The sequence below is a fragment of the Musca domestica genome, unplaced genomic scaffold, assembly GCF_030504385.1.
Source record: "Musca domestica strain aabys unplaced genomic scaffold, Musca_domestica.polishedcontigs.V.1.1 17, whole genome shotgun sequence".
NCBI classification, from domain to species: Eukaryota; Metazoa; Arthropoda; class Insecta; order Diptera; family Muscidae; genus Musca; species Musca domestica.
In genome coordinates, this window is record NW_026712230.1 from 2,879,424 (window position 1) to 2,889,506 (window position 10,083).

General features: G+C 35.9%; 1 protein-coding gene across 1 annotated transcript; it reads right to left on the minus strand.

The window, feature by feature from the left end:
- Positions 1 to 389: 389 nt before the first annotated feature.
- On the minus strand, positions 390 to 4,267 carry LOC131801583 (2-amino-3-ketobutyrate coenzyme A ligase, mitochondrial-like). Its single transcript, XM_059120387.1, has 5 exons — positions 4,113 to 4,267; positions 3,774 to 4,000; positions 3,313 to 3,622; positions 708 to 1,259; positions 390 to 635 (listed from the first exon to the last, which is right to left on the minus strand). Exons 1-5 carry the CDS (start codon positions 4,144 to 4,146, stop codon positions 478 to 480), a joined length of 1,281 nt encoding a protein of 426 aa, XP_058976370.1. The 5' UTR covers positions 4,147 to 4,267; the 3' UTR covers positions 390 to 477.
- Between the last annotated feature and the right edge of the window lie 5,816 nt (positions 4,268 to 10,083).

Here is a 10,083-nt window from a genome sequence, read left to right on the forward strand (position 1 = left end):
ATTTCCGAAATTTTTTGCTTTCATTCAATAAAATTAAAAAAAAAATGTAAAAATTATGGCGAAGTACGAATTTCCAAAAGTTGCTACATAACCAAACGTCATATATCAAGCTGGTAAGTAAAATACAAAGGGTACCATAATTGATAACTTTTGGTGCTTTTCGTACTGTTTTAGTACGAGTTTCCAAAAACCCAGTCTTATCTGACACCTTCGGACCAAGAGTGACCCCCATCCAAAATTTCTAGATTCAGACGTTTTGTGTGGGCGTTGATAAATCGAGGAGTCAGTCTGTTAATTTTATTAATACTCGTATAGATGACATAATATCCTGTACCAGAGCGTGGCGTAGGCTAAACAAATCATATATGAAGTAAAACAATTGTAAAAGATTAAAATAATAGAATATTTATTATTACTACAGAAAATAAATGCACATTTTGACCGGAATAATATTCTAACGACATTTCATGTCTCATTTTACTGGATCACTTTGAGTGACTTTCCAACTTCGGTGAAGGCAGCAATGGCATGATCAATATCATCCTTAGTGTGGGCAGCAGAAATTTGAACACGGATGCGAGCCTTGCCCTTGGGAACTACAGGGTAACTGAAACCGATGACATAAATGCCACGTTCTGAAAAAAAAAAAAAAAACAAACATTAAGTATCTCATAAAACCACTAAAGAGTTATACTTTCGACACTTACTCAACATTTCATCGGCAAAAATGGAAGCGAGACGAGCATCGCCCAACATAACTGGACAAATGGGGTGATTTTCACCGGCAATGGTGAAACCGGCCTTGGTCATGGCATCACGGAAATGTTTGGTGTTTGTTTGAACTTTTTCGGTTAATTCGCTTGACTTCAAGAGCATATCCAGGACTTTGGTGCCTGTGGCAACAACAGCTGGTGGTAGGGTATTGGAGAACAGATAGGGACGAGATTTTTGCCTCAAGAATGTAATGAGTTCCTTTGGACCAGTTGTATAACCACCAGCAGCACCACCCAAGGCTTTGCCCAAAGTAGAGTTGATGATATCTACACTGCCCATAACTTCGCAATACTCTTCGGTACCGCGTCCAGTTTTACCCAAGAAACCGGTGGCATGACACTCATCAATGAATGTTAAGGCGTTGTATTTCTTGGCCAACGAAACGATTTCCTTGAGTGGTGCAATATTACCATCCATGGAGAAGACACCATCGGTAACAATCAACTTCATGCGAGCAGTCGATGATTTCAATTGATTTTCCAAATCTGTAATAAGAGTTAAATGTTTACAAAAAAGAGTTTAGAATTAAATAGAAGTTTATAGTCACAAAATATTTATGTGCAATTCAACTTTTAAGCTGTTATAGTTTTAAAATGAACACTAAACATATGGAACGTATCCTAAGATAGAATGCCATTGATCGCTGGATCCATGAGGCGAATATTTGACATCCCTTCTGTGTATGTTGATCTCTAACATCAACACTAAAGACCCTATAATACAACACTCAAGGCATACAGTCAAGGTCCCTTTGTTTTTCTGGTCAAGTTTGAGGGCTTTGGACAATCAAGCATTCTAATGACGACACTAATAAAGTAAGAAAATAGATTGCCGGATACTGACCCAAGCTAAACTCTGAAACAGCTAATATTAGGTCTATATGGTTACTTTTCCTCAAGGAATTATCTTTCGCAAGAAAACTGTGGAACGTAAACTGAAGGAATCCATGCAAAAACTTGCAAGCAATCAGATGATATCTCAAAACAAAATAATAAACGGTGTAGCATAATTCGTTATTTTACCAATTTTTATGCTCTCGACCATAGTATTGAGGATATCTTAAGTTTGTCATTCCTTCTGAGACACCTTCACCCCACAAATTTCTACTTAATTTTATGCCGATTTGGTGATGTCCGTCCGTCTGTGGAAATCACTTCAGTCCTCGAACGAAATGAAGTTCATAAAATTTTACTCAGATGTGGGTTAGGTCTGTAGGATTGAGAGGTATTGAAAATGGCCAATATAAGTCCACGTTTTAGAATATAAATGTACCCGCCGATTTGAGAACCTTTGGTTGTGTTAGTCACAATTTTAAGCCGAATTGACAGTTGGTGTAGGAAACATCCTTATACAGGGTGAGATGAAAAAACTGCAACCAACTGCTGTCATTTATAAGCCACTCGTCCGACGGCTGTTAAAATTATTCCAGTGACAGCTCAATATATTGTTTACAAGCGTAAAAAAGCATTTAGGTGAGAATTTTCCCGAAAAAATATCGAGTACCATACTCAAGAGTGAGGGTTATTTATTTATATTTGGCTGGAAAGCCATAAGTGGCTATCGTTAAAGCACTCCAGCATTTAAATGTGAATAAATCTTGTGTGTCTCGTACCTTCGCTCGTTACCGTGATACTGGTGGCGTAGCCCGACGTCAAGAAAGTGGACGGAAGAAAACATTCGTTGTCTAGCAGTTTGTAAGCAAACAAATTTATGACGTTTACTTGCCAAAGAGGTCAGCTGAAAACGTGCATATTCGGTTGGTCACCAGAACTCAAGCGTCGGCCATGGTGATGGTGTGGACCGCCATAACAGCTCATGGTCGCTCTATGTTCGTATTAATCGACCGTGGCAGAATAAATGCCGAATATTATCGCGAAAATATTCTGGCCGCGGACCATGGACATTCCAACAGGACTCAACACCATCGCACTGAGCGAGCGCCACCCAAGAATGGTTACAAAATGAGGTTCCTCGCTTCATTTCCAGCGCGCAATGACCACCAAAATCTCCGGATACCAATCCGTTGGACTATTGTGTCTGGAGTTTTTTGGAAAGCAAGGTTGGTACTAAGAAATACTAAAGTGTCGATTACCTCAAGAAATCGCTTCGCCGGGCCAAAAATATGGCCAAAATACACACTGAAATGTTCGATTTTCGTGCAATTTTTGCCTATACCAATATTTTTATTTGAAGTACACGGAAGACTTCGATTGACTATATCTAGTACATCACACACATTTTAATATTTTCTAAAAATTATGACATATCTCATATAAAGTGAAGAAAGTAACTAACATAGTCCAAACCTGGCACGTCGCAACATTTACATCATATTTGTTTATTTACGAAATGGACAATATTGGCCCATTCCTTTGGAACCTACTCCAAAGAGGGTCAACAGTTTGAATAATCATAACTGAAGTCAAATATATTTAAATAATCGAACATTGACTGAGGGTATACATCTGCCGGCAAAACCGACTGATACTTTTTACCTTGTTTTATTTTTTTGAGTTAAATTGGAATTGTCGTACTTACCATTCAAATCACGGTGCTTGTAACGATTCTTTTGAGCTTTGCACAAACGAATGCCATCAATGATGGAAGCATGATTGAGTTCATCCGAAAAAACAGCATCTTCAGGAGTCAAAATAGCCTCGAAGAGACCAGCATTGGCATCAAAACACGAAGCATAGAGGATAGTATCTTCGCGTCCATGGAATTGGGCGATTTTCTTTTCCAAATTCTTATGAATGTCTTGGGTTCCGCAAATGAAACGTACCGAACTTAGACCAGCGCCATATTTGGAAAGGATTTCATTGGAATATTTAATTACTTCGGGGTTGTTCTGAAAAGAAAATAAGTGGACGAAAAGGCATTAGTTCTTTCCAATACTTAAATAGAACTAGATTTTCTCTACGAAATGTTCTCAATCAATTCAGATTTTTTCTATCATTGCAATTACACAGCTAATTAATTCAACGCCAGTCAATACTTACAGCCAAGCCCAAATAGTTATTGGCACAAAAGTTCAAAATGTTCTTGTTGCTGCCCTCCACTGTAATCTGAGTGCTCTGGGACGAAGTGATAATGCGTTCCGATTTAAATGTGCCAGCCTCTTTGATTGATTTGATTTGCTCTGAGATTATTTCACGAAATTGTGCATTGGCTGGCGACGAGGAGTATGAGCGGTGCAACGATCCCCTTAAGAGATACACTTGCAAACCTATGGAAGTATTGTAAAAATAAATATATTCGATTTAATTTGAATACGCAAAGAATATTATGCAATGTTGAGAAAAAATATGAATATTGTTTCGTCGCCTTGGTTTTCTCACCTCGCATTTGTGTCAATTTTGAAAAATTTGGCATTTTTCCTGTTACGTTATGCTCTTTCTTGCTATTCGGATGCTGTGAACACCAGCTACACTACAATCTAGCGAACCACAAGAGACACCCTCGCTGATTTCCAGCTGAAATGAACTGAATGTTTGTTTCAGTGACGATGCCATAGAAACCCCCATGTCGCATGTTTACGAAGCATATGGCCGCGTCCGCTTCTTCATATTTATTTGGATTCCCTGCAACGACGTCGCTACCCGCCTTACATTCGATGAGTGACACGCCAAGACAACAGCTGACTGACTATCTGGCGTTATGCGTTGTCTCACACCGCCCATGGACGAAGTGAATTTTCATCATAATTGAACCATGTGTGGTGGTATGTACGAGTGTCGGTGTGTGTGTGTAGTTTTTCTGTTTTTTCTTCATTTATGCGTCGGCATTTGTTGAACTTCATTGAATGTATTTTTAACTATGGAAGGGGGTGTGCGAAGCAGGCTCATCGGCACAAGTACATATAGAAACAATTTTCGTGTGGCCATGACAACGAAATTGATTCAATTTAGAACGACAAAAAATTCACTTTCATTAAAATATGAAACACTGAAAGAAATAATATACATTTATATGAGATCCAGAGATTGCGGGAAGAACTTTATCAGCTAGTCTTTTAATTCTCGTCCAGTTGAAGGGTTTCAAAACGCTCATATTTCGTTTACTGCTATAGGTTGTCCTGTTTTATATCGCCCACTGTTCACGCGAAGGATTTGAAGAAAGAACTAGTCAAATTATATGAAAGTGGAATTTATTCCTAAAAATATTAAAAAAATGGTATATCGTTAAATTCAGAATTACGAAAACCAAAGGCAAAATAATACAACGGAGTTGTTTAAATTATAAGCAAACACAAATACATATTAAATTTAGTAAGTAAGATTTAGACCCTTGACATCTAGGACGTATAGTAGAATTTTATGACAAATATTTTTTTAGAATATTTTAATTTGTTACAATCCGTTTTAAAGTGAGTTTTTTTAACCATATTTTTAAAAAGGGATCAAAAATACCCCATTGTTAACTCCTCGTATATTTTTTTTTTTTTTGCAAAATTGGCGAAGGAAGGGATTTTAAATAACATTGTAAATTTTTAATCACAATGTATGGAGGGTACACTAAATTTGTCATTCTGTACATTTACATTTTAGACCCTACAAAGTATATATTTTCTTAATCAGCGTAAAATTCTATGTTGATTTAGCGATGTCCTTCCGTCTCAGGGCTATATAGGATTTATGATCTTTTGGTTGGTCTAGTCACAATTTTAACTCCAATTTTCTGTAAATTGGCAGTTTGTGTTTCCACTATATAGGAAACATACCTGCCTAGAACTGTCTGTCTGCATCTGATGCAGGGCTGCCATTTTTGCCGATTTTGACGATATTTTACCCTAACAATGGAAAATGCCGATTTTTGACTCAAAATTGACGATACTTTAATGATCGACGCAAATTGTCTCAAATTTTAACTTAAAGCGGCATTAAACGTTGCCAAATTATTTTTGAACATCTGAACGAAATAAAAAGTATATCTTTTTTGAAGTATATTCTCAATTTTATTAATAGCACTTGCAAATTATTAAAAAAAAAAAACAATCGAAACTCATTTACTTAACGAAATGAAGGACTTAATAAGAGATAATATTCATAAAATTGATTTTATAGACAACATTTTTTTTGAATATGTTGAAGTATATTTTGGTTTATGGCGTTTCCTGAACAAAACTTCGTAAATATTTAATGAACTTGCAAATCTAATATGGAGACTCTTTGATTTTAATTCAAATTCATTTAAATGTTTAAAAATTACTGACCCTAAAAGAGTAAAATACATGGTGGGATAAGGAGGTAAAGTCATGTAATCATGTGTTTACAATTTTTTTTTAAATATTCGTTTGACAACATCTCATTGTTAAAATTTTGTATTTATAAATCCATTGTATACAGAGATGGGATCCTATTTTGTATGCAGCGAAATTTGACAAGATAAATGCTTATTTGAAATTACTATATCTTCTTAATTTTACAATGGCAACATAGAAAGATAATAATTTTTTGTTAAACATATATATATTTTTTTAAATTTACCCACTTTTATTTTCTAACAAGTAAGCAGAGGCTACAGTCGAGCGAGGCCGACCGTTGAACACCATACAACACTATAATAAACGATACAGTTTATATAGGCGAGATACTCGAAAGAATTCCACAAGATATTGTGACAAATAATAAAAGAAAACCATCAGGTTTCGTTCTCTAATTTTCGAATAATAGCAACTTAAACTAATTTGCTCATTTCCAATTTATTGGTAGATGTTGCACGTAAATGGTCTTCCTAGATCTGGAACCAATATTTCCCAAAGACCTTTAATCTCTCAGAAGTGGCAAAAGATTAACATTTATTATTGGTTTTTGACTAAAACGCATCTATATGAGATACAGATATTTGACTATATTCTTCAACGAAATAGTCAGAAGTGCGTCTTTCCTGTATTTGTGAATTCTACAAAAAGTCACTGGAATGGACATTTTCGTATTTTGTCTACAAAAGTTGGCAAACTATTTCGCACATTGAATATTTTTGGATGGGCATCCAAAACTGCTTGGCTTTTGCAATGTCCAGTAACCCCCATTCAAATGTGCGTGAGGATCGAGCGATAATTACGACCTGCTGACAATTTTGCAGTTTTTTGTTTCCATTTCAACCCCTAAATATATGGCGATCATCTCCAAAAAGAGTAGGCTTCTATTCTGACCCTCATCTTATCCCCATGCAAAATTTCGTAAGGATCGGGCCATAAATGCGATCTGTATATGATATCCTGAAATCCTAACTACTTAGTTTTGTTAGCTGTAGAAATATTACCAAATGTTTAATTCAAAATGAAAATATGCCAAAAATATGACAAAATTGAAAAAATATGAGAAAATTTTACAAAATCGATATTTTCATCTTTAGAGATATATTTTTATTCGATTTTTTTAGACGTTTTTTCTTTCCTGACAAGAGGCCATTCTGAATTAATGAGAACTGTCGAAATCAGTTCAGCCGTTCTCGACATATTAGAGATCTTTGAAGCATATCTTCTTTGAAAGACATATATATCGCACATATTTTGCTATATGTCCGATTTGTTGGATGTTAACATCAATGTAAAGATCGGGAGTAACCTTGTCATGGCTTTGTGATTTCGCGGGGATTTAAAATATGCGCTGTTTAATGAAAATTTTTGAATTATTTCAACATAAAAGATATGGTATATTTTACCCGCTAAATATTATCCGATGACCACCCAAATTGGTAGGCTTCTGCCTCCCTAAACTCTAGCTACATGCGAAATTTCGCGTCGATTGGTCTATAATTGCGACCTGTATAGCTACTGCAAAATCCGACATTTTTTCAGTATTTGGTCCATTTCAACCCCTAAACATTTGGCGATCATCTCCAAAAGAAATAGGCTTCTATTCTCGCCCTAACCCCACCTTCGTGCAAAATTTCGTTAGGATCGGGCCATAATTGCGACCTGTAGCGTGATTACAAATTAACATGGACAGACGGACGGACGGACATACATAGCTAGATCGATTCAGCTCGGCCAGCTAGGAAGATCCATATGTACTTTCCTATGTGGGAAACAAATATTTCGAGGTGTTACATAAATTCTGGCCCAATCAAACTTATAATACCCTCAACACATAGTGTTGTAGGGTATAAAAAGAATGACAATATTTACTACCTGAGTTCAGGCACAATACCTAACTCAAAATATACAATAAAAATATGTACTAATTGTAACTTAATTAGAGTTCAGTAGAAACCAGTAAGGAAAAGTCAAAAGTTGGGAGGGTCCGACCATATTATACCCTACACCACTATGCATATTAATGCAAATAATCCGTTGTAAAGTGGACCGAGCCATGCCCAACTGCTGAGAACGGCGTTTTTGGGATGTTCTTGGGGACCTCTCAACACTTGGTCGTACGGCAGCGATATTCTCGGCCGATCGCCTTGGTCGACTTTTATATGGCCTCTTCGGATTAGAAAGAGCCTTACTAGTCGAAAATTTTTCATATAAACGCTTAACGATGTTCTTAGAAAGCGCTCTTCTCACATGTTTTAATGTTTTAAAAGCACGTTGAGTTTTCACAATTGACTTCTTCTGTTGAATGTAAATTTCAACTGTTTCAGAGCGCTCGCGTGGCGTGTATTGGTTCATGGTAAAAATCTGCTTGGACTGACGCTTCAAACGCGGTACGTCATTAAGCGATGTGACATCTCTGTCAAAAGTTATGGCGTTGCCAGATGGGTCCGTCGAATATGGACAACCCTGTACATCCCGAAATTCACTCTATTTGGGCGGATATTTGTCATTTTTTGCACAATAAACCTGAAATCGGATTAAGGATATGTATGGAAGGTATACCCAAATCTAAGCCGTTCTCGAAAAAATTTGGCAAAAGTTCTTCTGAGCTCTATAAGATATCCCGTACCAATTATCAGTGTATATTTCGAATATGAGGGACTTGAACCCCCAAATCGGATGAAACATGTATATGCTATATCTGTCGGATGTACCAAAATGCAGGTCATTTGGACGTATATTGGCCATTTGGTGCACAATTAACCTGAAATCGGTTGAAGATATATGGGAGCTACATCCAAATCTGATATGATTGGATTGGATTATTATTCCATGGCCTTATTAAATAGACTCTGTTATACGCAAATCTTGAAGATCTCATTATTGATAGTATTCGTTAAGATTAATATTTATGTTTTTATCATGGTACAATAAGGAGGTAGAACAGCTCCGTAAAAGTACAGAAATACACCCCTGGGGCTACTCCCGCTTTCTGTCAGAATTATTCAAAAGTAGATGCAGCAGGTGGTTCTAATTAATTTAACATTTTTCATTATTTTAAATATTGCTTATAAGGCGCGAAAGATAAATGAAATGCCTGGATTTTTATTCAAAAATATGATCTACATTGATCGACCTGCCAATTCCATGGCAAAAATGGTTATTACCATTAATATGTGTCCTGCAATGTACGTGTTATCCAATCATTGATTTTAAAATTTTTGGCTTTTGTTTTTTAAGCCAATAAATACATACACAAAATTGGCAGAAGTCGGGCACACTTAAAAATTGTAACCAGCTGGTAACTCTACCTTACCTTTTTATTGCACAATGGTTTTTATTCTGTTATTTTTTCACTAAACTAAATTTGTTATCCTATTTTTATTGAAATGCATAGTTTTGCGTATGCATTTTCTGTTATTTAGATTTAATGAAATATATGTTGCCGATTTTCACAAATATAAATGCCGATTTTCTCTAAAAAATTGACGATTTTTCTTGAAATTTGGTGCCAATTATCATTCTTGTAAAGTTCATATATCGTCTTTGCTTCCAGGCAGGTCTATAGTACAATAAAATTGAAATCGCACGAGGATATATACAGAAACTATATCTAAATTTGAACCAATCATTATCAATTTCAGTATGGTTCGTCCTAGTTCCTTCGTTTAGCTAAGCAAAATTTCAATCTAATCGAAGATATAATGGGACCTATACCGTGTCTACAAAATACATGGACAATAGGATATGTATAGAATGATTAGAATGTGCTTCAACATTTTTCCACGAAATTTTTTAAATTTGGTATTTAGAATTTGTAGGTCCTTTTTCCCTGCAGCCCACATAAAACTGTACCTCCAGATATTCGGTATCTTGGATTTCTATCGGATTTGTTTCAAATTCGGTATTTTTAGTTCATAATGGGGTCTACTCTCGGTGTCAGAACATTGTCCATATTGTTCCCCGGATTCTTAACGGTACCGCCCGATATTCGAAGTATTGATAGTTCCAGTCACATTTTCACACGGAATTGTTATACATTATGTATT

Excerpts from the sequence above, each read along its gene's own strand:
- LOC131801583 (XM_059120387.1), bottom strand. The coding sequence starts at position 4,146 with ATGCCAAATTTTTCAAAATTGACACAAATGCGAG. Across the intron at positions 3,623-3,773 it reads ATAACTATTTGGGCTTGGCT|AACAACCCCGAAGTAATTAA; the intron begins GTAAGTATTGAC and ends TTTTCTTTTCAG. Across the intron at positions 636-707 it reads TTTTGCCGATGAAATGTTGA|AACGTGGCATTTATGTCATC; the intron begins GTAAGTGTCGAA and ends TTTTTTTTTCAG.